The 27,447-nt window shown below is 45.8% G+C and overlaps 1 protein-coding gene across 8 annotated transcripts in view; it reads right to left on the bottom strand.

The window, feature by feature from the left end:
• The window catches only part of LOC146811426 (uncharacterized), a 277,144-nt gene that overhangs the window by 166,505 nt on the left and 83,192 nt on the right, over window positions 1-27,447 (bottom strand). For all 8 annotated transcript variants that reach the window (XR_014966739.1, XM_085618527.1, XM_085618525.1 and 5 more), the window contains exons 2-5: window positions 13,319-13,445; window positions 9,853-9,969; window positions 8,119-8,232; window positions 7,080-7,181 (exon numbers count right to left, since the gene is read on the bottom strand). Coding sequence is in view for 7 of the 8 variants with exons in the window: in XM_085618525.1 (XP_085474651.1) it covers window positions 7,080-7,181; window positions 8,119-8,232; window positions 9,853-9,969; window positions 13,319-13,445 (460 nt within the window). In the remaining variant the exon portion in view is untranslated. The remainder of the gene's footprint in view (window positions 1-7,079; window positions 7,182-8,118; window positions 8,233-9,852; window positions 9,970-13,318; window positions 13,446-27,447) is intronic.

Raw genomic sequence — 27,447 nt, forward strand, 5'->3', positions numbered from 1 at the left:
CTGGAGTCTTTGGCTGAGCCACTGAGGGATCTAAAGTCTCGCAGGTGATTGCGGGGGTATCTCTAACATTAGTGATATTAGTAATATTAGAAGCAGAGGCAGGAAGAATCGCTTGACTTACCACGGTGATCGCAGTATCAGACCCCTCAGAGGTGAGCAAAGCCTCTTGTCTTCCACTGTGTCTTTCGCTGTGGTCAGATGTATCCAAGTCAGGAATCTTCTTCGTCTGCTCGATGACGGGCGCCGAACCGTCGATATTCTCCATGCCAATCCCAGCAGCTACTGAGGCAGCCGCTCCAGCTGCCGCAGTGTCGTTAGCGGTTAATTCCTTCGGCTGAGCACGCCGGGTCGACTTGTGTTGAAGTCTCTGGCTGACAGCAGCGCGCATCATTGAGATCACAGTGGGGGCATTCGAAACAGAGGCAGAGTCAGATGGCGATGCAATGGGAGTTTTCCGAACGATCGCACTGTTGTGAGTCGGGGTTTTTTCAAATGGCCCCCCAGCAGGTTCCTCACGGGAGGTTCCACGTCTGTTACTCATTTCCTGGTCGCGGAGGGCCAGACGGGCTGCTCTTGTTTTAGCTGCTGCAGAGGCAAGAGCAGCCGCGTTCTTTGGGGCCATTGTATCTCGAGCAGCGCCGTGTTCAGCCAGCAATACGTGCCCTGAACCGCTGCTCAGGTGTGGTTGCCCAAGGAGAGGCTGAACGCCGAGGGGGAGGCGGCTACTGACCAGTGACCGTAACACAGCGTATCCGATGATTGAAGCTAGCAGTGAAAGCGGCGTCCTCGGGATCACAAATTCAACAGGTAGAGTCACGGATTCGTCAGGCAACATATCTCGGTCCAAATTTTAGGATTCGCTTAAGCTGCTGATTTTTTCCAGTCGTGATGAGGAAAGTGTAATATCTCTCTCAAAAGAAAAACATAGTTATATTTAGCTGCATGTTTTGAGCCGGATTGGTCAGGAGCTGCTACCGGCTTCTAGCCTGACGCCGCCATCTTGCCAATGAGAAGCCTAAAACCCAGCCTCTGTAGGTCCAGTGGACCCGGCACATCTCCTCCGCTGCATGGCGCAACACCAAGCAGAACTGACACATCGCTGCTGTGGCATGGGTTGGACCTGTTTCAAAGATCGCATCGCCTCCACAGCCCACAACCTCTTTGGTTCCTGTAGCTGCCCGCGTTCCATCGAGCTCTGGCTTAACTTGTGACTTTGTACGTGTCTGCCGCGACCATATATCTACAGCTGGCACTTTGTGTTATTTGCCGTTTATTTTTTGTTAAATATTTAAACTTACATACCCCTGGTTTTGCTGATTGGATGTTTGACGTTTTGGTCTTGTTTTATTCATTAAAAATAACTCTATTTTTATAACTTGGTGTGGGATCCTTTTTGTGTGGTGTTTTTCACTTTATTACTGTTTGGAGTGTTGCACAAATACTTTACACATTGCTTCCAAGTTAAGACTGACTGCTCTGTGCCAAGTAACCAGAGGGTTGATCACAGGTTTATTTAAGGTTGGCTTGTGCCTAACCCTGACAAGTACTGTGGTTGTTGCTTGACCACAGCTCACACCCCAGTCAACCAGCCACTCAATTTCTTGCATACATACATTCACACTTTACATGAACTAGGTTGACACCAAAACACATTGGTGGTTAGCCGAGAAGCCTTGTGCTGGGTAATACAGGCAGATAATGTTCATACTGAGCGAGGTGCAGCCACACAGTGTTTACAGAGTTTATAATTAGTGGAATCATTTATAGATGTAGTGAATACATTCAGATAGAAAATTGAGCAGAGTCATAGATTGTTATCCTGTGCCTGTGGGTCCAGCCAAGAGACTTAACACTCTCATCACTACTGTTTTTTATTCCCTTTTTTTTGCCTTGCCTCCTATCCTAGGCAAGCTATGATTAACAGACCTGCTAAGGCTGTAGACTTGGCTCCGTACCTCATACAGTGTCGGTCTATGTAGGAAGCTGGCTCTGTATATACTATACCAAAGTAAGGTATAGTGTGCACTGAGTCCAGTGGATCCCCAAAGGCTTACAGAGATAAAAGTAGATAAAACCTTACTGTCTATTTGTGGTCATGTGGGCGAGCAGTAAGGCTTTATCAGAGTGTAGTGTTAAACATTTATTGTACACACTCAGGCAAGAAATTATTTTCCATACTCAAAGACTGAACGCTGACCAATTTGTTTTGTATAAAAATATTATTTAGTTGTATTTTATTTCTAGAACCAAGCCAGGCATAATGCAGGTAAGTGGAGTAATACTTTGCAGGAATAATACAGTTGAATGCAGTTGTGTGGAATTGGTTTGGCTACAGGTAGGTCAATTATTCAGAAACAGTTGAAATTACTTTTCAGTTAATTTGCAATTACTGTATGATTACTTTTTACATTACTTTTCAGATAACTTTTTCTACTGAGTGTGATATGCCTAGATATCACACCGGGACATTTCCTAAAAAAAAGCTAAGTAAATCAGTTTTTGCAAGAACACAGTTTCTTAAGTTCTCATACAATATTCCAACTTCACACACAAACCAATTTTCACAGAAAAGCAGTCAATACAATCCTATGGGAGGAAATGAAGGGTTCGGTTTACAGGAAAGTACTTGGTTTTGGGACTTGGGTTTCTGGGGTTAGAACAAGCGTTCCTCCAGGGTCAAGGATGCATTCCAAGAGCACCCTCAGCAGCACTAGGGTGACAGGGTGCAGAGTGCTGTGGCCGATGTTATCCAATGGGGGATAGGGGGCTTCCGGTTGGTGGCTGCTCACGAGCAGGCCACAAGGTTGAGGGAGCAAAGCTCCTGAAGTTAAGCACATGGCAAAGAGGGGTTCAAGTTAGCACCCAAGATGCACTCACAGCGACACTAGGGCGGCCGGCCGCGGGGTGCTGTTTCGGCATTGGGTACCCTGTTATTTTCAATGGGGATTCTCCGGTTTCAACAAACAATGCAGGCTCAGGCACGAAGGTCTTCTGGAGGCGACCACCAGTTGGAGAAGTAAGTTCGGATGTTGTGTGATGCCGGGACACTGTTGGTTGGGCCACCCAAGGCCGTGGGGCGCTGGGTGCAGGGGTGTCTTTTGGAGTAAAGCTTTTATTACCGCTCCGGTCGCGGTCGGGGGGATCCTCCAGAAAGGGGCTGCAGGCGTCGTTGGGAGACTCGAAGCAGGTGAGGGATCACCAGATCCCAAGTCAGGATCGACGGGGAGACCACCTCCTGGTGTTGGGCCACTCAAACTCAGGCTGGGGGTGTCAGGTGCAGAGTGGCGCAGACTTGCGGATTTGGTCAGAGCCAAAGTCTGTTAGTGAAGGCAGGGCAGGTCCTTCGGGTTCTGGGGGGCTGCTGGCTGCAGGACACGCCGAGATTCCGCTGGCGCAGGTCGAGGTCGGGACATGCCGGTAGGGCTTGGGCCAAGTTAGTTGGTGTCCCCCTCGTCTACATTCAGAACGGCACTTCTGTCCTTCTTCTTCTTGTTTCTTCTTTTCTGAGGAGGCAAGGTTTGGGGTTGCGCCTAAATACAAGATTCAGGTGCGTTTCAGGTAGGTAAAGGTTAGGACCAATGGGTCCCTTCCTTGGGGTGGGTACAGCCCCTATTATGCCACCCTCCAATGGGAGGGGGGAATAAACCTTACTCTGGTTGGCCAGGACACCTCATCCTCAAGATGGCGGGGACTGAGTTGTGCTTCACCTCGCCTCCCCAACGTGAAGGATGGGATTGGCAAAGGTGGGCACACCTCTCCTATCTTGGTTTTCCCGCTGATTATTCCACCTAGAGTGGTGGTCAGAACAGGTGGGGGCCAGTTGCTGGGAGCAGCAAATGACTGGGTCAGCTCACAAAGGCGGCAAGCCTTTGAAGCTTCCCCTTAATGGACCCTGCCCATCCTGGGGGAGGAGGCTTGGCAACTCTGCACAGCATGTACTTTGTTTCCAGACCCCGGGAGCGGGAGGCTCTCGACCCAGGGGTCCAGAAACATGTTTGGGGTGGCAGATGGCGAGCAGCTAGTCATCCAGTAAACTAGAGTCAGGTCATTTTTCAGAGGGCATTTCTAAGATGCCCTCTGAGTGCATTTTTCATTAAATCCCACACTGGGTTTAATGTGCTGAGAAGTTTGATACCAAAATTCCCAGAATTCAGTGAAGCCATTATGGTGCTGTTGAGTTCATAATGACAAACTCCCAGACCATATACTCTTTATGGCTTTACTGCACTTACAATGTCTAAGAATAGACTTAAACACTGTAGGGGTACAGGGCTCATGCACCAGCACCCTCGCCAATAGCATAGTGCAATCAGCTAGAGGGGTGGCTGACCAATGCCATAGACAGAGGGTTGTAAGCATGGCACACAGGGACGTGTGCCATGTCGACTCTTCACTTTTCTGTGCACCAAATCACTCAGCCTGCAATGGCAGTGTGTGGGTGTTAAGATACAGTACCTCTAAGGGTGCCACAATAAGTGCTGCAGCCCTGAGATGCCTTCTCTGGTCACAGGTCCCTTGGTACCTAGGATACCTTTTACAAGGGGCTGACATGTGGCCAGAGAGGTGCCAATTTAGGCCCTGGGTATCTGGTTGGCAGGAACCCAGGGCATACTTAGTCAAAGAGCATCATCAGGCACAAAGTGGGTGGCAACCATGCAAAAATGGGTACTTTCCTACAGCCTACCTCACCTTTCCTAAGTTCTTGGAATCAGACTACAGTTCTGAGCCATTCTGTGAAGGTTTTCCAAGCAGGGTAGAGAGAGGCCCACTCAACAACCATGCTTCAAGAATGAGAGATTTCTGTTACATCAGGTGCTTTTTTTCTTCATGTCACTATCTAGTCTTGAGATGGTTCAGTGTCTTGTAATGTGACCAGAAAGGTAGCAATGCTCAGACTCCAGAACACGCCTTGCATACTCTGGATGCCTGCAAATCCAGCCCAGTGCAGCTCCTAAGAGCAGACATGGAACAACACAAAAAAAGACACTGTGGGGCTTATTACGATGTTGGGTGGACAGACACCATTTTGGATACGAGTCCGACTGACCTCCGGTCAGCGATCCTGATCGCCTAATTACGATGCGATCGCACATGCTCCGGTCACATACTCACATTTCTCTATGGGAGCTTGTGCTACAGCCGTAAACCGGCCACAGCGCTAGCTCCCATAGGGAAATGGGAGGTTGTGTTAATCCCTGCACCGTGTGGCAGTCACCTCAGGGTGCCCCCCATACAGTGCAGGGTTTACCAAGAGGGCAACATACGTGCTCCCTCTGCCCCCAACCAGAGGCCGCAAACAGAAGGGGGCTCGCTAGGGGCCCCCAAACTCGCTTACCGACAGGCATTCCATGTCGGAAAGCCAGGCAGGGAAAGCCTGCCGGAAACAAAGCATCGTAATCCAGAAGGCATAAAACGCCATCCATATGGATTGAGGGCCAGTCTCTGACTGGCCAACTGGCTCCTTGAGCCCATTGGAATCCAGTCAGAATGACCGGCTGGTTTCACTTCCGACTGCCTAAATTGTAATTAGGCGGGCGGAAGTATAATCGACGAACTCGGTCAGAAAGCCTCCGACCTAAGATCAGAGGCTTTCCGACTGAGATCGTAATCGGCCCCTGTGTGTCTGTGCACCTTCATTGCTTGAATAATTCTGAATTAATAAGAGTGTATGTTTCAAAACAAAGAGAGGTACCACTCTATTAATTCCAGTGTACGTGGCGGGGGGGAGCTACAATTAAATCAATTGTACATCCGCAAAATGCTGTTAGCTTATCAAACTAGCATTTGCAATGCAATAGGTCTTGCATTTACGCGAGTTTGAGCTATTGACATTGCAAATGACAATGCCTATTATTCTTGTTTTCGTTTTTAAAACATAAATAAAAGGCATTATCATTTGCAATGTCAATAGCTCAAACTCGCATAAATACGAGACCTATTGCATTGCAAATGCTAACGGCTGTCCTGCAGTTTCCCCGGGGCACAAGCAGGCATCCACTTCTGTCAGGACAGCTGATCGCAGCAAAAAGACAGAAATGGATGCCTGCTTGTGACCCGGGGGGACTGACATTTAAAAAAAAAAAAAAAACACGCAAAGCTGCATTTTGTTGCTATGGCAACCCCGGGGCACAAGCAGGCATCCATGTCTGCCAGGACAGCTGATCGCAGCAAAAAGACATGGATGCCTGCTTGTGCCCCGGGGAACTGACACTAAAAAAAAAAAAACACGGACACGCGCATGCTGTTTGCAATGGACAAATGGCGAGAGCAGCCATCTTTGTCCATTGCAGACGCGTGCACGAGAGCCCTCGCAGAATTGATTCCAAAAGGTGCTCTCCTGGCTAGAGCAGCACATGCGCTGCTTTCGCCAGGCGAGACCTAAAAACATGATGGACAGACTAATCAAACAATGGCTAAAGGGGGCTCATCCCAACAAGCCAATGGCTGCAGAGGTTTGTCCCAAAGCCCCTTTAATTAGGTTATGTTTGTTGTAGGTGTGAGCAGTGTGTGTAATTGGAAGAGTTCTCACCAAACTGGTAAAGATGCCTCTAGCGAGACCTAAGTCATTTTTATTGAGAGGAATCTTAAAGTTACAACAAAAAGAGATATAAGTGATTCAATATGAACAAAAGCAAGGGGAAAACCGTGAGTCACCACTGCCTGTTCTACCATGAGGTATACCAAGGGGATCCCTTTTCAGTCACCCACAGGTTATAAGGTACTAGTGGAAACTGAGAGATTTCTTAACCCTTATTAGGAATTATGGACTATGGACTATGCCTGACTGTGTGTGTGTAAATCTCGGACTGAAAATAGCTGTAGGGAATCCAAGCACCCAAAAATAACTGACTAGTGCATCTTCTGTGACCACCAAGCACATACAACTATTGAACAAAAACGTTAACGGTGTTGTGAAAAATATGAAAGTGACAAAGCCTTTAGCAAATTTTGAACGATTAATAAGAAAAAATATCACTCATATAAGAGAAAAAACACCACAGGATATGTACGTTTTCAAGAAAGCATCCCTCATCATCAGATGTTATCTAGATATGAACGAGGGGGCATGTTCAACTTACCTAATGTAGGGTTGGTCCCCCTTACTTTCATATCTTGCTTATGATCATCAATTAATATCACACGCTCTTTTCTTCTTTTGATATTCTTGAAAATTGCCATTCCTATTGAATAAAAGAAAACAGTTATTTTTTTCCAGAAAGTGCATCAGTTTAAGAATTAAACTTGAGCAAAATACCATTTTGAAATTTCAATGTTTCCTGCAACAGTGATCAGTTGTTTTCAGTGTTTTAACCTCAAATTAGGCAAGGGTTTATCCCTTCTACACTTAATCATCTGGATGCATTCTTAGATCCCAGCACTTTACCAAGGACACCTCGGTTAAACATTACTCAGTTTCTAAAGTACACACATATGTTTAAGGCTCTTAGATTTTGGCTAAAGGTTACAGAAGACTTACTGTGTCGGGGCCACTGTTTTTTTAAAGCAAATAATTGCTTTTCAATGTAATTTCAAGGATTAAAACATTGGAATCTGCTGGTGCTCTAGATTACCTCTTCCATGTGCAATCTTCTAATATTAAACTGGATAACGCTATCTTTACATATGAATTGCTTGCTTTTTATTTACTCTTGCTGCCACGGCCGTGGAGCTTATACTTGTATAAATAGCAGTAGTTACAATGGGCCAACTCACTAGGATGAAATTTATGAATATCAGAAGACAGGAGGAAAGTATGAGGTCCCCTTACTGGAGTTCAATCCTATGCTATGGAGTTTGCACACAGATTTATTCAGCAGCAGCATTAATACACAGGTCTATTCCAACCGAGCACCGAAGCCATCGTCTTCCTTTCCAACTGGGATCTCAGAATAGTAGAGAAATGGCTAAATAAGGCAAGAGGAACCCTGTTTTTTGCATGGAGTCTGGTTTTGAACATGTTCTAGAGATTTCAAGGAGCATCTGGCTTTGGGTAATTATTTATCAAGATTCAACATTTGATAAGATTCAGTGAGGTTACATACTGGCTAATCAAGGCATTGATGCCGGAATGGAGAGAGAGAACTGCAGTAGGTACATGAATGCACTGAACAAGCCTACCTTTGCTCTGACAGACATTTCTATGTCTTTCTTCTATGTCGTGAGAATAGTTCAGATCGATGGATTCTTCTCCTTTGAATCTAGCCTCATCAGGATTGGTAATTTCGCCACCTGCTGCATGGATAAACAAATCTGTGGTTTATACACTTAAATACATCTCTATTCGCTTTCAGTTTTATCTCGATATCCTAGGTGTCCCCATCATTCTCCTTGCTTTCTTCATCATTCTCTGTCTTCCATGCTTGTCTCCCTTGTTTTTCATACATGGACATTTTTTAATTTCTGTCCTTCCTACTGGTTTGCCCATTTCTCTCTTTTCCATGTCTCTCCCCCTTTGCAGTCTAAATCGTGTATCTCGATTTCTTTCTCTCTCTCATTGGTGGCTCCCTCCCCCTTTCAAGTGCCTTTTCCTTACTCTCTTACTTCAGAGTTCTTATGGCTTTATTCATCCTAAAGTATCACGCTCATCCTGCTCCCCTAAGCCTATCCTTGGGATTGCCTTTCAAAGTGTCCTCTTTGCTTTCTTTTAGTTCACCTACACTCCCAACATCAGCACACTTCCCCACACTAGTCACTGCTCTTCTGACAGCCAATATGGAAGTGGTGGCTCTACAGGTACACATGTATGACTTCAAGGATTGTAAAAGTTGCTTCAACATTTTTTGGTGCACAGGTATTGGTATGTACATAGTACAAACATAACCGGGTGCTGTTGTCTCTTTTTGCTGCTCCTACTTCCTAGGTTTCATTCTATACCCTGCCTGCAATAAATTACAAAACCAGGCATTCTGTGAGGATGAATACACGTAATGAGTGCCTAGGAATCAGTAGAACACATGAAAATAACCAATTCGCATATATTCAATACAGCACAGATATACATTTAGCTGACTGGCAGTTGACCCCCAACACCGCGTGCCAACAAGAAATGCCACACAGAAACAGAATACATTACATACATCAGAGCACATACACACGTACATAGCATAGATAAACATTATTCTTGAATTCCATTCTCTTCCCAACCTCGCCAGCAGAGAAACACAGCCCAGTCAACACACAAAAAGGCTATCACATTCCCTCTTATAGTACTAGCTACTTTGAGACGCCATACAAACTCAATACAGAACATCACACATAGAACCATTAACATACCACTATTGACAGACCAAATTAACTAAACAAGAAAGAGACATACTTGTCACAAACTCAAGAATACTGTTCTGTACAGCTCTCAGATTTTGTCGAGAGCTCTAACATTCTGTAACAATAGCAATACTATTTGTAACTTCCAAGCACCGGGTATGTTGAGAGCTAGAAGATGTGGAAGAATTCGGTCGATGCCCCCAACCACAATCCTGTGACACTCAAACCATACATTAACAGCACAATAAAGAGGACATTCTCACTCAGCCATTCAACAAAACATTAATACTACTTTTGCATAGGATTCAGCATCTAATCTCACACTAGACACTACCTACAGCAGAGTCCTAATACCTAAAACAGATAATCACAGGTCAATTCATATTCTTTCTGATATGAAAATCTTGCAATCATGTGGAAATGAACCAGCTGACAGTCAGCGAAAATACAAGGCCATACTAATGGAAGCCCTTGCCTTACACAAATGCCAATATAACGTTGGACCCTGATAATCATATGGGCACCAGTGTGTATGATGCAAAAATAAACCAATTATGTCAGATAGCAGCTAATGCAAATCTCACTTACTTGGCGAATCAGGAATAATATATCTTGCATTCGTATCCTTGGGGCCACTCGAGCATTGCTCTTGTTCTTGCTCTTCTTTCGCTCTCAATGAAGAGATGGTTGTTGTAATAAGAGGACCTGCATCAATAACAAACTGGTGTTACCAATTTACCCACAGTTTCTTTGCAATTAAAAATTACAAATGTATATTTACGGCACAACAGCAGCAAGAACATATGTTCAAGTCAGTGATACAACTACTCAAAAACAAATTACACACAGACAGACTTAGTGTAGTGTAGTTCCTATATTCCTGATAGGCTCTGCGCATTGGAATAATATACACTATAGTTTTGACATAGGACTGAGGTCTGTATGTCTCTATCGAGCACATTAAACTTAATTTCCCTGTGTGTGCCAGCTAACTCAGAGGTCACTAGAAACTTCTCGAATAAACAAGAAGGAATTAGTTTCTGACAACCGCATAAATATCCGAAAAAGAACAAAATAGGGAGTAGAGAGGTATCATTCAAAATGAGTAGTGGAGGTGGATACATCCTCCTAGGCTTAAATCAATAAACATAGTGATCCACCCACAAGTATATGTGTATGTCAGAATCTCCCAGAAAGAAGTATATGTCCCCACAATGGTGGAGAATACACACTAGTTGTTAAAATACCCCTCAACACCAAAAGGGCCCTTGGTGTCATGCTTCATCATAGGGGTCTTCCTGCCCCTCTACGGGACGGGCGTGCTACGACCTACGTTTGCGTGGGAGCACTGTTGTTATGAGACAACTATGTGTTGTGTAGGGGTGTGAGAGGAAGGGTCTGAGGTGAATGGAAAAGTGAGATAAAAAAAAAAACTAGTGTGTATTCTCCACCATTGTGGGGACATATACTTCTTTCTGGGAGATTCTGACATACACATATACTTGTGGGTGAACCGCATAAACATGACAACTTTATTTCCCTTAGAATCGGAACAATCTCAGAATTGTGGAAACAATAGATAACAGTTTTACTCAGTCAATTGTGCCTGCTTCGCTTCTACAGAGTTACACAGAAATAGATAGACGGGCGTTTCAATAAAAAGGGTTTATCGAACAGTCTTATTTCTCGTGCAAGAGATATGAACTGCTACAATCGTAAGACAGAATGTGAAGTATAATACGTACAGCGTTTAACAGTAAGATAAAATAATATTGCAATAGCATGGTTTATAGCTATGACAGATATTCATAAAAATACATACATAAATAACACAGGCTAAAATGGTAATACTCATCTAATGCTTCTAGCTAGTTTTACCCCAGTGTACCTAACCTAAGTGTTGTACGAGGTAAGAAGTAGGTGCTGTTTGTCTATAATCTAGTTTAGCTATAGTTGCCAAGATTTGCCAAAAGTCCCTTTAGGTTCTAGTCCGCTCCATACCTTAGAATGTGTGAGGTTGGAATCTCTTTCCGAGTCTCGATTTCTAACACCCCGCAAGTGGAGCCAGAAACACTGGAGCTGGATTCTCTGCGAGGAGGATGACAGCATCTGGTCAGTGCATCAGGACGACTTGACTTCCTTCCGAACTTGCCGTGGCGAACCGCGTCGTGCAAGTAGGCAGCCGAACCGTGATTTGCCATGGTAAGTGAAGGTATGTTTATACCTTGAAGGTGTTTAGGAAGGTGTTTTGTATTGATGTAAAAGTCGGGCAGAAGAACGTCATGAATGAACCACTAAGGAATAGATGTTCATGCATAATAAATGAGTTCTTGGAGAAATCAATATCCAAGCAAGGGGAAGTCCTAAAGGCTTAAGAGTCTGGTTTTCCAAGAACTCGTTGTGACGTAGATGAACGGATGTAGGTGGCCATGCCTGTATTTGGTTAGCATGGATAATGCCTAAATAAGGGTAGGATTTCTATGCCGAAATATGGGCAATGCGAATTGTGCCTATATAATGACATAAATCGGGAAACCTATATACGGTATCTAAATCGACACACAACACTAGAGAGAGTTATGTCTGCTAAAGTATGGAGAAAAGTACAGAGACAAGATTACAACAAGTAGTTCAAACATAGGCGAAAAGACAATCTCAGCACAGTGGTAAAGAGGTTTAAAGAGAAAATAGTGAATAGAAAAGCAAAGAAATGTATGGAGAAAACCAACGGATAGAAAAGAATTGAAATGTAAACAAAAAGAAACAAATAAAGGAGTTGTATAGAAATGTACACAGCACAGGGAGAAGTTTGAATTAGTAAACAAAAAAAAATACTAGAGGTAGAGAAATGTTCAAATTAATCCCTTGCCTTGTTTATTTTGCTGGTGGGGTGGGGGGCTGAGAAATAAAATAAATTAGTCCACCCCAACACAATTTTAGCTTAATGGTTATTCTTTAGGTGACAAAACTCAGTCTCAGTGTAGTCTAGGGCTCGAGCCAATGCCACAGAGAGAGGCTAGGGGAAAGGGAATGAGGTTGAGAGAAGTATCTGAGAGACACTTCTTTCGGCCTTATTAACCTCTACATAAACATGCTTTTGGCCACCATATTTCACCATTTAAACATGCATTTGGATATCCATTCCCACACATGTGCCAATGCAATGATGTGGCAGGCAGCATGAGGCGGTTCAGGGTTTGACATCATTTTAGTTTCTACAGTATCACAGTCGTCATTTTCCACTGATATATAGGGGACACCTAGAGACCACGGGATTGTGGATATCAGTCAATAATATTTTGGAATGACCATTTTGTTATTGGGGGAGGTGGACTACTTTCTCTTTAAGAGTCCCTTTCACTCCCTTTTAAGTATTGTATATATCACCTCCACCCATGCCAGAAACTGAATCTGTGACAGAGCACTTAGAAAAACCAGCCTCTTTGTCCAGATACAATGAACTGCAAAAATGGACTCTTTGAGCCCAGAGGTTAATCTGCGGATATGGCAGCCACGGGCGATTAAAAAGTTACAAGTCAAAAAGGCAGGTTAATTAAGCCCACCATGCTAGTGGGAAAAATATAGGGAAATAAGTATAAAGGTGTGCTGCTACTTGGTCACTCTTTGTCAGCAAAATAAATGACATTGGTATGTGTCCCTAAATCCATAGGAAAGTGGCTCTTCCTTTGTCAGAGACAAAACCACACTAGATAAAAGGTGTTGATAAAAATTCCAAAATATACAGGGGGGGACTTGTGTGAAAATAAATGGCCTCATTCATTGCAATTGGAGTCCTCATCTATTAATCGATCACCAGCCCTAAGTAGTAAGCCACTGTCCCTCTGTTATTTATCTTACTCATCAACACCAGATACCCTAACACCTGAACTGTTACACCCAGCCTTATCCACAGGTGCTTGGCCATTTTAAAAACATTAGCGAAATGAGCTACATCCTTTGACTGAATCAAAAGCACATTCATTTAGAGATTCCTGCAATAATCAGCAAAGTAGCATTTGATTCTAAAAACTGTCAATATATAGTATAGGTATACCCAATGAGATCAAAGCTTGGTGAATTTCCTTCATCACATTCCTATAAAGTTCCTTTTGCCAGTCATGTAAAAGCTTCCATTCCTCGTCAGAGAAATAGGCAGGAGCATCATGGAAGATAATTTGCACCTGGAAGAGAAAAAGTTCTATCACTCAATGAGAAATGGTTTCAAATGTAATCTAAAAAATGCAGCGAACATGTATTAATTCAAAATGCAAGGATTCACACACCACCTGCTAAACAGCAGACATACAAGTGCATGAGGACATGGACATCAACATCTTTAACAAGCATTAGCAAAGCCAATAGGTCTCCCCTATGCTAGATCTTTTGACTTTATCAATGCTGCAAATGAGGCGAGTTGGAGGAAGCACCAGACACGAACAGGGTAAGTGGGGGGGGGGGAGAATAAATAGTGCCTAAATCACACCCTGAGCAGAGGACTTGCACTAATTAATTTGAATGAATCTGTGCTTGGTACATGCTCCACAGAAAAGAACAGCAGTAACGCTGGCCAATTAGAAGGCAGCAAAGAAGAGTGACCCAGAAGCCAACAAATTGCAAGCAAAGGGTGGGCTTCAAGCTTTTTTTTGTAAAAAATAGTCTTGCAAGAGAGAGCACATGCGTTGTCACAGGCTCGGCCTAAAAATGACCAAGTGCAGGCTTTGAGTAGAATTCAACACCAAGAAGGCTTCTATTCGGGTCATAAATGAGGAAATCACGGGCAGAGGTAAGGTTGATCCCAGCCTCCTTGTACTGCTTGATTTCTCAGAAGCCCTGGAAAATGTTGACCCTCAAACCCTCAAACCCTCATTAACACCTTTTGAATGTGACAGGTTCCATTAACACCATACCCTGCTCTAAATCGTAATCCCAAGTCCTTAAAGGATCCTTCATCTCTAAACTTATCACCAGTCTATTCTTGTCAACCATGGAATCAAGATTAACCAGCACACCAGTAGCAACCAACTGTACCTAAAAGTCTCCACAGAATACAATTCTAATGGTGTCAAGCGTCTATCTGAAGCTGAACTTAATCAAGAAGGAATCTATTTACTTTGCCAACAGCTCCTAGAGATCCCGAAAGAAAATGGACTGTCTCACAACAAAGTCAAAATCAGTCAGCTTCTCCATCATCTCTAACATGTTCCTCAAAGCTTACATTGCCATGGAAAGACTGACAGCTTGGTGCCAACTGTCTGCCCTTAAAAAAAAGGTTAAGCCATACTAGCATGAAGTAGACTTTAGCACTACTATTATGTTATGTGTATTTGTATAGCGAATGACTCAACCAGGAGGGTAGCCTAACACTGTGGTCGCCTCCCACTAATTTAGGGGCAATGTCCTGCTAATCAGCTTCCTTCACTCCACCCTGTTCCCACTAAACATCATCCTCCACATTACTGCTCATCTCAACCCCCAAAGAAATTTAACCACATCCCTTCAACCTTTTGGGGACATAAAATGGTTCCTCATCAAGCCTGTATCATTTTAAAGATCTCCTAAATCAAATACAAACCTTGACCTCCTTGCTTAGCAGAGCTATGGCATATCTGCGAAGGCCAATGCAACACTAGGCTCCAAGACATTCTGAGCAAAATTAATAACACACGGGGAAGACTTTAAACCATGTATCCAGAATCTGATGCAGCTTCCTTCTAATCAGCAGGCAATGCCTATCACTCCTGCTGTTCTGAAAAAGGGGGAAGATATATTTTCAAGGAGCATCTCAACTGTTACCCGAGTTCCTATCAAACACACAGACTCAACAAAGAACAGAGTGACACTTCCCTCGCTGATTACTATACTCTATTTTAAATTGCTATCCATTGAATTCTGTACCCTTGAAACAGCAAGTCAATAAAAAAGAAGAAAACGGGTAAGTACGCACAGAGGTTTTGCTGAAGCAGATTAACTGTGAAATTCAAATTCCGCTTTTGTAAATCTGTGATCATACATATATGACGTGTTTTGGACATAACATGTGAAGAAACTTTAAGCACAATCTTTAAATTGTTACAGTAGAGTATGCTGCGGTTAATGGAGTACCTTTACATTTCAACTCAAACCCTCCTATCTTCACACTCAAAATTCTTGAAAAGCATGAGTGCACTAAAGTCTAAAAGTGGCTGTATAAATGCAGAACATTTGATTTTGCAAAATAAAAAGTATGGGTCCGATTCTCAAATGGAACCATAAATCCACGCCTATAAAGGTACTCAAGTGCACGGGTTCAGATTTATAATTTTCCATTGTTCCACTCGAAATTTGTGTGCAGGATATTGAATTAGTTATTTATTTGTAAAGTGCTTATCCATCTGAAAGCATTCTGGTACTAGGAATCACAGAGAATGAAGGAAAGACAAACGGTAGGAAAACAGGACTAAAAAAACATTTTAGGACTCCACCCTCCTATTGAAACGAGAGAAGTCTGCATTACAGTAGTCCAGCAAACAGAGGACAAAAGTCCCCACCAACCAAGCATGACAGTGATCAGGCAAAAAAGACAAAATCTTGCGGAGTTGGGTGGCGTAGAGTGGAATGGCATAGAGTAGCCTAGAGTGGAAAGGCGTAGCGTAAGAGTGGAATAGAGTGGCGTAGAGTAGAGTAGCATAGTGGAGAGTAAAGTAGAAGAGATTAGAGTAGCACAGACTAGCATAGAGTAGTGTAGAGTGGCATAGGGTAGAGTGCGCCGAGTCGAGTGACTTAGAGTGGATTCACTTAGAGTGGAGTCGCATAGAGTGACAGAGTGGCGCAGAGCTGTGTATAGTACAGTGGTGTACAGTGGAGAGGCGCAGAGTGGTGTGGCACTGAGTCGAGCGGAGTTGCTAATAGTGGAGGAGAGTTGGGGTGAGTGACATTGAGTGGAATGGAATGGCGTAGAGTGGCATAGTGGAAAGTGGCATAAGGTAGAGTGGAGTGGTGTATGGTAGAGTGGAGTAGAGTAGAGTTGTGTAGAGTGGCGCAGAGTACAGTGGAGTGGCATAGAGTTGAGTGGCATAGAGTTGAGTGGCATAGAATGACCGAGTGGAATGGAATAACGTAGATTAGAGTGGTGTACTGTGGAGTGGCGTAGATGGAGTGGCATAGAGTAGAGTACCATAGAGTGACAGAGATAATAGGATGGAATAAAGTAGAGCGACATAGAGCAGAGTGGCATAGAGTCGTGCAGACTAGAGTGGTGAAGAGTGGCACTGTGTGGAGTCGAGTGGTGTACAGTGGAGTGACGTAGAGTGCAGTAGGGTGGTGTGGAGTAGCACTGAGTGGCATACAGCAGAGTGGCGTAGATTAGATTGGTATAGGGTGGAGTGGCATAGAGTAGTGACTTGGAACAGAATGGCATAGAGTACAATGACAGAGTGGTGTGGAGTGTAGTAGTGTGCAATGGACTAGAGTAGAGTGGCATAGAGTGGAGTGGCGCAGGGTAGAGTGGTGTATAGTTGTTTGTTGTATAGTGGCTTAAAGTACCGCAGAGTCGCGTGGAGGGGTGTATGTAGAGTGGCATTTTGAGGAGTGGAGTGGCGTGGAGTAGAGCAGAGTTGAGTTGCGTAGAGTGAAGTGCCATAGAGTGGCACAGAGTGGAGTGGCATAGAATAGGGTGGAGTAGAATAGAGTGACACAGAGTTGAGGTACAAAGAGTGGGGTGGGGTGGAGTACAGTGGACTAAAGTAGTATCGTGGAATGGCATATAGTGGAGAGGAGTGGCATAAAATGGAGTAGAGTGCCGCTTAGTAGAGTGGCACTGTGTGAAGTGGAAAGGCACAGAGTGGAGAGGCATAGAGTCGTGTAGACTGGAGTTGAAGGAAAGTAGCATCTGCTTTCATGGTCACCCCCACGTTTTGCTGGTGTCTTTATGTTTTCCTGACTTGTCTGACTGGGATTCTGCTAATCAGGACCCCAGTCTCTGTGCTTCTTACCTAAATTAGAAAACATGGTCAGTACCTAGGTACCCTTCAGATTGGCTACTGGTGTACCCTTGTAAGTCACTAGTATATGGTACTAAGGTACCCAGGGCATAGGTACACCAGGGGTCTCCCATGGGCTGCAGCATCCATTATGTCACCCATAAGAGGCCACGCAAAGTGTGACTGCAGGCCTGCCATTGCAGCCTGTGTAAGCTGGTGTTAGCACCACTTACAACAGATATAGGTTTCACTATGTCTGTGGTCACTACACTTAAAACCTATAAGTCACCCCTAAGGCACGCCTTTCAATCCTGAAGGCAGGGTGTTGGGTCCCAAGTGTGAGGGTGCCCCTGCATGACAGGGCACCCCTCCAACCTACGGAGTCCATTCTCCCGGGTTGTAAGTGCATCAGCCAGTACGACATATAGAGTGGCCATGTGTCATTACCATCTCTAACCTGGCTGTAACAAACCCTGTGACATTTGGTATCAAACATGTTGGAATCATACCCCGGGTGTGGGAGGTATGATTCCATGTGCTTTAAAGCTCCTCCGGGAGGCCCTCAGTGCTCCCAGTATCACTCTTCTAGAACCAGACAGCAAGCTAGGGCTGCTGCCGGCCAGAGACATGTTTCTGCCCTCTTGCTGCTGAGCCAAGCTCGAGCAGGGGAAGGCAGAAAAATAAGTATTCTGTCACAGGGAGGTGTGACCACCACCCAGATAGGATTTGGTGTATTGGGACAGGGTAGGGGAGCTTGCCAGCGCCACTTAGAATGTCTGAATGGCACATTTAGTGCTCTCCTTGCATACTCCAGTTCAAACCAGTTCAGGGAGACATTGGCTCCCGCTCTGGCGCAAAACTGGACAAAGGACATGGGAGTAACCTCCCCACTGTCCAGCCCGACCTCTGGGAGGGACTCCCGAATCGTCCCAACCCTTTCCTAAGGGTACATAAGGGCTTACCTGTGGGTGGGTCCCTAGATTCATCGTGGGACAAGATTCAGATCACATACCACTTCAACTTCGACCGTCTGGACACTACTGACTTCGATTTGGGTATCGAGACTGCACTGGAGAAGATTCCTGCTGCTCCTGGTCTTGGCGTCCTGCTGGTGTTCTGCAAAGTCTGTGCCCGTGCTCAATACAGGTTCTTCACCAGACCTTTGGACATCCAAGACACCCAAAGGAATCTACCTTGGAGTGAAGGAGTCACTCCCCTAAATTTGCAGTCACCGCAACGCAGCTGACTGGTCTGCTGATCCTGGGCTCCCACGGACTCCGAAAGGCTCAGCAACACAGGTGGTGGTTCTGCAACTCCCTCGAGGCCTGCACCGAGTTGAGGCCAGTATCCCTCGTCGGACCCGCTGGAACAGAACCCCTGTGCACTGCGTAGGCTTGTCGCTGCCAAGACTTGTTGACTCTCTCCTCCATAGATCTTCTGGCTCAAAAAATCTCCAATCTCAAGCAACACATGCATCAAGATCTTCACCCTCACTGCTTCCTCTGCACCATGGGCCTTCTTCATTGGTGAGCTGCTCGAGGTCCTCGAGGGCTTAAGGGTCTTCTTTGACTTCAGTGGGCTCCCGTGCTTGCTCAGGCCTGCTCTGGCTTACCCTGCTGTGGTGAGTCACTTGGACCTTGCTGGTCCCGACCCTGTAACTTTGTCGTCGACTACGTTGTTTGCCGCAGCCAAGGCTTGTTGGTGCCTCTGCCAGACACTGACCCCTTGGCCCTCGACATCCGACGTGGGACAGCTTGTGAATGGCTCCTGGTCTTCTACAGTGTTGCCTGGTCCGCACAGCTGCAACTCCAAGGGCACAGTCAACCTCTCCTGCATCTCCAACATTGGTGGGTATTGGTCTTCCGTGCCTCCTGGTCACTTTTGAGTGGCATAGACTCTAACCCCTCTGCTTGCTGGTACCTCTCATCCTGAATCCACCTTTGGGTTTCATATACTCCTGCGTCTTCTTCTCCAGCGGCATCTTTCCTGAAGTCCTCCAGTGGTCTACGGTGGTTTCCAACGTCACTTGACACCTATGCACCCGGATTCCCTGGTGTAGGTATCTTGGTTCCTGGGGTATCCACAGAAGGGGTGACTCTCCAACCTTCCATCTTCCACTGTGATTCTTCAGGGTCTGCTGGTAAGGGTCCTTCTTCTTAAAATCGCAACAACGACTTACCTATTGACTACTACTCTACGCACAACCTCTGTGGGGCTCCTAGATACTCACCTTGGGGGGTTCCTTGGGTCCCCAGCTCTTCTACTCTTCTGGGTCCATTCTTGACTTGAGTCGTGGTTCGCATTCCACTATTTTAGTATATGGTTTGGTCTCCCCCTGGAGACCACTGTGTATTTGTGCTACTTACGTGCTCTATTTCCTACGGAATGTGTGTACTGTGTTTCCATCTCCGGGTAGGAGATAGAACAAATTTGTTCGTGAGTGTTTGTAATAAAATACATATTTTTATAACTACACTATGTGATTCTTTTTCACTGAACCTATACCATAAGATTAAGTACTGGTAAAACAAGCTGCTTTGCTCTCCTTCTGGACTAAGCATGAAGGCTGCTCTCCAAAGCTACCACTTAGAGAGCTTTCTAAGGTTGTCTAAATCCACTAAAATCCCCATATGGATTGTCTGGATTAGTGCAGGGCGCTACACTTACATAAGTGAGAACCATATACTAAACAAGCCTCTCACAGGGGTGGTGTAGATTAGAGTGGAGAGGCGTACAGTAGAGTGGCATAGAGGGGACAGACATAGAGCTAAGTGTTGTGAAGTAGAATGGGTTACAGTAGTGTGGTGAAAAGTGGGGTGGAGTAGAGTGGTGTGGTGTGGAGTAAAGGGACGTAGAGTGGCATAGAATGGAGTGGTGTGGCATGGAGTGGTGTACAGTGCCGCAGAGTGGCATGGTGTGGGTGAAGGGTCATACAGTAGAGTGATATAGAGTGGAGTGGCATAGAGTACCATGGCATAGAGTGGAGTGACGTAGAGTGGAGTGGTGGAGAGTGGAGTGGAATAGAGTGGCATGGAGTAGAGTGAGGTAGAGTGGAGTGGGGTAGAGTGGAGTGGGGTAGAGTGGAGTGGGGTACAGGGAGTGGGGTACAGGGAGTGGGGTACAGGGGAGTGGGGTACAGGGGAGTGGGGTACAGTAGTGCAGAATAGGACAGATGTGAGTGTAAGTAACTAAAGCACCAACAGAGACGGCAGATAGGATGGAAGCAACATAAATAACAAGCCATGTTTCTCAGCAGGTAAGAGCAGTACCACTTGTAAGTCACTCAAGTGCTAATTGTTGAGGATGAAATCCAGCAGGTTACTGGTTACTTTTGAGATTCAGCACTACCCACAACCTACGTCCATCGTCCTCGCCCCAATCATTCCAAATTTTACCTCCCGACAGGAGCAGAAAACAGGAAGACACACACCTGCTAGCCCCACTCGCCCACTTGGGTGCCATAAAGGGGGCTGGCACTCTTGGCTCCTCCTGCTATTTGTTTCTGTCGACTGGAGTAAGGATGTGGAGGTCCCTGCTAAGCTAGGGTCAGCATTGGGGCATTGTTTACTTCCCTGGCCAGGCCTAGGGAGTGTGTGCCTCTTCTGTGGGAGCACCTACCTGATGAGAGGATGCTGGTCTCCTGCTCAAGGAGGGATGGCATGGATTGCTTCCCCATGTCATTGCTGGATGGGATGTCGCCATCAACTTCTCCTTCTATCGCAGGATTGAGGGTGTGCTGGCTTGGCTTTTGCGCATGCTTGTTGGATTCAGGTCCGTGCATGCGTATCAAGAGTAATTCTATTGGCTTGTGCGCGACGTTTCGTTTTGTGCACCAGGACTAGCGCACGTTTCCCTGCTCTATTAAAGAGGCATGCAAGTATATTTTAATTTAAAATACTAATTGTTTTGGGTGTTTTTGGCTAATGGTGGTGCTGTTTTCACATTTCAGGATGGGCAAGCAATCCTCACAAAGGAAACACACCTCTCCTTCATCTTCTTCCTCTTCTTCAGCTCGTTCCCCTTCTCCCAAGCGAACCAAGCATGGGAAGAAAGAGGAGGAGGAGAGGATTAGGAGGATTGTGCTTCTAACCTTGACTTCCGTTCATAGAGGATTCTTCAGTTGCTAGCAAAAAGAGATCAGTTGAGGCAGTTTCTGGTTCTACGGTCTCATATTCTGCAGAGGAACTTCAAAGACAAATATATTTCAAAAGGCATGATGGCAGATTTATTGGGACATATTAGGGAGAATATGAACTTTTCCTCTGTTGAGAAACATGGAACATCAAATGATTCTCTGCTGCTGCAATTTCAGAAGCCTGTTAATTCAGAATTGCCAATTTACCAGTTTGTCTTGGATGTCGTTTGCCAGGAGTTGAAAGATCCTGATAAGATTAATTAGCCTAGGTTCATGAGTAAGCGCTATTTCCTGGAGAATATGGTTTCACTATTGCCAGATACTGTTCATGTTGACTCAATGGTAGCAAGCCTAGTTGGCCATTCTTCCATGGTGGGGAAGAATATTTTTAAAGACCCTTTCAGAAAAAAACAAAAGTGGACTCTACTTCAAAGAAAGTCTTTTCAGACTTTAAGAGACCAATACGGCTAGTCAAATGAAATCTGATTGTCTGCCATTATTAGAGGAGATTGAATGTCAGATAGAGTTTCTGTCTGACATTTCTTTCGCTGTGATGAGATCAGGTGCCCTTGCAGGAAGAGCCTCTATTGCGAATAGGAGAAATTTGTATCTTAGAGGTTGGAACACGGCTGCTGCTCAAAGAACAGCCCCTCTGAAGATGCCTTTCGAGGGGTCCCGGCTATTTGGTGCTGAATTGGAAAATAAGCTCCAATGCATGTTCAAATGAAACATTCATCTTCATTTTAGCGCCATTCTGCTAAATCCTCTAGATCCTGGAGAACTAAATCCTCCTTTTGACAACCATGAAGACGTCAGAAGACTCAGGATTCTTCTGGTAAATCCCAGGGTAGATTGTTCCCTTTTATGTCCTACAGGAAATAGAAGTCGGATACAGGTGTTAAGGGCCAGCATTCCAGACAATAGCAGGACTCTCTGCTCTTTGTTAAGGGTCAGAGGTCAGATTCAGCAGTTTATTTCACAATGCGAACTGATAATGATGGACCGTAAGGTGCTTCAGATGGTCAACTAAGCTTATTAAATGGAGTTCCTCTCAGATCCATCCGCTACGGGGAGCATGCGTACTACTTTGCAGTGGTGGCTGCCAACTATGGAGAGTGGTGGGCGGGCAAATGCCAGGGTGGGTGCAGGCACACAATCACATAACTATCTAAATTGCCGACATGCATTACATTATCCTTTTAAAGTTAAAATGTTATGCATGTCGCCGATTTAGTGTACATTAGAAAATTAAATACATTTAAAAAAGTAAATACAAAAATGAACTTACCTTGCGCACCATCCTTGCTCCGGTCCTGGTGTTCTTCTCTCATCCAGCGCGGGCCCCAGCAAACTCCCCATACCAATACTGGTGCTGCTCTCATGCTGTTAACCAATGTGATAGAAGTGCCACAACTGGATGGAGCAGGCTCTCACAGTGTTCATGAAGGCACTGCAGGCCTGTGCTTGCGCTTCACCCAGCTGTCTAAGAAAGCTGGGTAGGAGAGGTTTAAAGTACACATGTCTGGCTGGCCATCACAAGACAGCTGGCCAAAATTACATGTGCAATTTAAACTTAAGTGCCCAGCCCACCACTCCTCCCTGCTGCTGCCGCCCCGCAGCAATAGCCATTCCCCGTTGTGACACTTGGCTCTACTACCATCTTATTTTTAATCTCTGGGTCATTTCTGGGGGCATTTTTATAAGGAAGCAATGCTCCTCTACCCTAATGGAGGAGCTGCTCTTGCTTCTCTACCTCGAGATCCAGTCAATAAGAAGGCCCTGTTGGAGGGGGTACTGGCTACTCAGGAACAAGCATATTCAATAGGTCTCGCATTTATGAAAGTTTGAGTTATTGGCATTGTAAATGAAAATGCCTTTGATTTATGGGTTGTTTTTAGAACAGATAAATAAAAGCCATTGCCATTTACAATACCAATAGCTTAAACTTTCGCAAATGTGAGACCTATTGCATTGCAAATGCATGCAATTACATTTTTTAAAAGGCATTAGGCGAGAGCGTGTCCAATAGTGCTCGGTGGCTGCAATTAAAGCCTACCGAGCAACAACACACGTAACAGGGGGTGTCGCCATGGGAGGTTACAAAATGAGACAAGGCAGTACTAAGAAGGGACTACTAAGCCTTTTGGCCAATGAACAGCCACAGTTTACACTGGACAATGACACAAGCCAATGAAAAATGTGCGCGGAGCTTCAAGTTCCTGCCTCAATACAGCATGCCGTGCAGAGCAGCGCATGTGCTGCCCAGGCTCGACCTAAAAAGGAGTAATTGTTGGAGTCGCCAAAAAGGAGAGAGGACAAGGGTTCTACTCAATACGGTTTCTTATTCCAAAATCCTCAGGAGATTTTCGTCTAGTCATCGACCGTAAATATCTCAACAAATTAATTAAAGGTATAAAGTTTAAGATGGAAACACACCAGAGGATCCTTCCTAATTCCAGTAAGTCATTTCCTCATAACTCTGAATCTCATGGACGCTCACCTCCACATTCCCATTGTACAGACTCATCACATATTCTTGAGGTCTGCAGGAGAGGGATAATCACTAGCAGTTCAATGTTCTTCCTTTTGGGCTCCGAGAGTCGTCACGAAAATGATGGCGCCGGGGCCTGGGGAGTGGACGCATTATTATGGAATTCTAGATGGCCTTCCAAGGTAAAATCCTACTCAAAACACTGGAGATCTTTTGAAACTTGATGTTCTGCGCGTAATCTTTTTGCCCCTAGTTGTGAATTCTCTGATGTCCTACGTTTTCTGTTGGATGGTGTTAGAAATGGGGGCCTCTAGTCGACAGTGGCTGGCGCCGATGTCGAATAGTGACCCTTCTTCCTAAGTCAGAGTAAGGGGGCTACACCCTTTGATAACCCCTGTTCAACCCTGTGGTAACGTAGCACAAGCAGAGAGGCCTATCTCAGAGGCAGTGTGTGAAGCATTTAGGACCATACACAATAACGCAGGAAAAACGCTACAAAATAGACACCACAAGTAGTTATAAAAAATAGTTATCTTTATATAGATTAAACACGAAGCTGAGAAATGCTCAAAGAACCACAATGCACGTAATTACAGATTTGTCTCAAGAGCGGTGAAAGCACTTGTGCATGCGGGTGGAACGAACTTGGTTCGGGGCCGGGATCTATGCGACCCGGTGGTGCAAAATGTACAAGGTACTTAGGGTAAAGGGGCACGGTGACCAGCTCCTCAGGGAAGGTGCGGGATAGCAGGCGGATCCACAGCGGCCACAGTTCTTGGGCGGGGGCGTTCCGCAGCGTGCACTCACGATAATCCTGGGACGGGCGTGGAAACGTCACTCAGCGGCGCACGCGGAAGTTGACGAAGCTCCCGATGTGGGCCTAGCGTGGACACTCAGCGGCGCAGCTCTTCAGCTGCAGCGCCCCACGATATCGATAGCGATGATTCTTGTGGCAAAGTAAGGATGGGCACTCAGCAGCACAGCTCCTCGATGGCGGCTGCCCAAAACAATGATAGCAAGGACTCTTGTAGCAAAGCCAATGCGGGCCTGCAGCGACACAGCTCCTCGGCTGCAGAGGCCCACAGTGGCGGTGGTGCAGATTCTCATAGTAGGGCAGATACGGGCACCCAGCGGCACAGCTTCTCAGCGGCGCACAATAGCGTCAAGGTTTTTTTGTAGCAAGGCTGAGATAGGCGACTCAGCGGCACAACCTCTCAACTGCAGCAGCCCACAATGGCGATAGCAATAGTTTCCGTAGACAAGGCAAATGCGGGTACTCAGCGGCACAGCTTCTCAGCTGCAGCGGCCCACAATGGCGATAGCAATAAGTTCCGTAGACAAGCAAAAGCGGCGATCCCCACAGTAGATCCAGAGGCCTTGGATTTCTCGACAGAGGCCTCACCTGAGAGTAGGATTTCGCTCAATAGGAATCCGGGCTGCTGAGGAATGAAGTCTAATGTCCCTGAGACTTCGGCAGGGGGCAAGCTCAATTCAGGCCTCTTCCTCTTGTTACATAGCCAGAGGTTCGTCTTGGCATCCCGAAGTTACACACCACGAAGGGGTTTCAGCTCAGACCTTTATACCCCTAAAGTCTTTGTTCTTGAGAAAGTCACAAATCACTCGACCCGGCCAGAACCAGTTTGGTGTCGACTTGGGTCACTTTATTTAAGAGGCTGCATCCTCCCTTCCAGGGAGAGGGGCCCACCATCAGACACCCAACGGGAGGTGGAGCCATCATTCACCTTGCCGGGCACAGCCCTGCTCAGATCAAAGGGGTCACCCCTCCCCATACTTCAACGGCAGATTGCTCCATTCGACCCAGGTCGGCCCAAACCTGCCCTGGCCCTCTAAACTAGACAACCAATACACATACCAGCGAAACACACAGAAAGACTTAGACAAAAAGACACCTACTTTCCAAAAGCGCCAATTGCACACGCAGAACATAAAGACAATCACTACTACCAGATGCACGTTAATATTTGGAGCGGAAGCATACCAAATTCGACCTCCCTAGCATGTTTCTTGGTACTACACCGGTTCATCAGTTATTTTGTAATAAGGAGCATTTGCGCTGTGTTACTGAATGGCAGTGGCACAGCGCCCAGAACATCTAACACCAGCAACCATGAAGGGGACATAAATGACAAAAATGGAAGGGAGACCTACGCCAATAGTGTCAGGTCTAACACGTGTCCCCTCCAGCTGAAATGTGGGGAGAACTACCCACCCCCTGGGAGTTCTCATCACTGAGGCGGAAAAATCTTGACAGACCGTCAGCGTTGGCGTGTTCTGTACCAGGGCAGTGTTCCACTGTAAAGTCCATACCTAGTAGAGAAATGGGAAATTACCGGACAGTGGTGTTATGTTTTAGGTATATTGGCGCCGCATGGAATCTTCACACAGAATATTATGATTCGAACAGTCGTTTAGCGGTGCTAAAAGGAGGGGAGAACCACCTAACTCCCCAAGGCAAACCTAAGTTTTATGAGAACATATAACATTCCTTAGCACACGTCTTTTCAGTTATTAAATTACATGGTGTAAACCGTGAGTACAAACATGAATAATGGACACTTAGTGGTTCTTCACTCTTCTATCAAGTTTCGTTTAATAAATACAAGTCTTCAAGAGTAGTCAAGAAATGGACCACCTCAACAACTTTGGATTCCCCCCCCCTCATCTGCATCAACCATCTGAGGGGCCTGTGGTCTGTCTGAACCCAGAAGTGAGTCCCAAACAGGTATGGTCTCAGCTTCTTCAATGCCCAGACCACAGCAAATGCCTCACGTTCAATTGCACTCCACCTCTGTTCCCGGGGGAGCAAACTTCTACTAATGAAGGCCACAGGTTGGTCTAGGCCCTCTTCATTGATCTGTGACAGAACAGACCCCACACCATGCTCAGAAGCGTCTGTCTGGACAACACATTACTTTGAAAAGTTGGGTGCAGGAGTACTGGTGCGGAGCACATGGCAGTCTTCAGGGCATCGAAAGCTTTCTGACAGGTGTCAGTCCAGTTCACAATCTTTGGCTGCTTTTTAGAAGTCAGCTCAGTCAAGGGTGCAACAATGTTTCCATACCCTTTGAAAAACCTCCTGTAATAACCTGTGAGTCCTAAAAAGGCTCTCACCTGTGTCTGGGTCCTTGGAGGCTCCCAAGCCAGGATGGATTCAATCTTGGATTGTAGGGGCGCTACCTGGCCGCTCCCAACCTGATGTCCTAAGTACACCACAGAACCCTGCCCAATCTGGCACTTGCTTGCCTTGATTGTGAGGCCTGCCGTTCGCAGTGCCATCAACACTTCCCTGAGGTGGCGCAGGTGGCCCCCCATGAGGAACTAAACACTGCAATGTCATCCAGGTAGGCGGCGCTGAAATCTTCCAGCCCAACCAACACTCTGTTGACCAACCTCTGGAAGGTGGCAGGGGCATTCTTCATCCCAAAGGGCATCACCCGGAACTGGTAGTGTCCGTCAGGCGTGGAGAACGCCGACCTCTCCTTTGCCCCATCGGTCAAGGCGATCTGCCAGAACCCGGACGTCAAATCAAACGTGCTGAGGTACCGTGCAGCCCCTAGCCGATCTATGAGCTCATCGGC

The sequence above is a fragment of the Triturus cristatus genome, chromosome 7 (assembly GCF_964204655.1).
Source record: "Triturus cristatus chromosome 7, aTriCri1.1, whole genome shotgun sequence".
Taxonomy (NCBI): domain Eukaryota; kingdom Metazoa; phylum Chordata; class Amphibia; order Caudata; family Salamandridae; genus Triturus; species Triturus cristatus.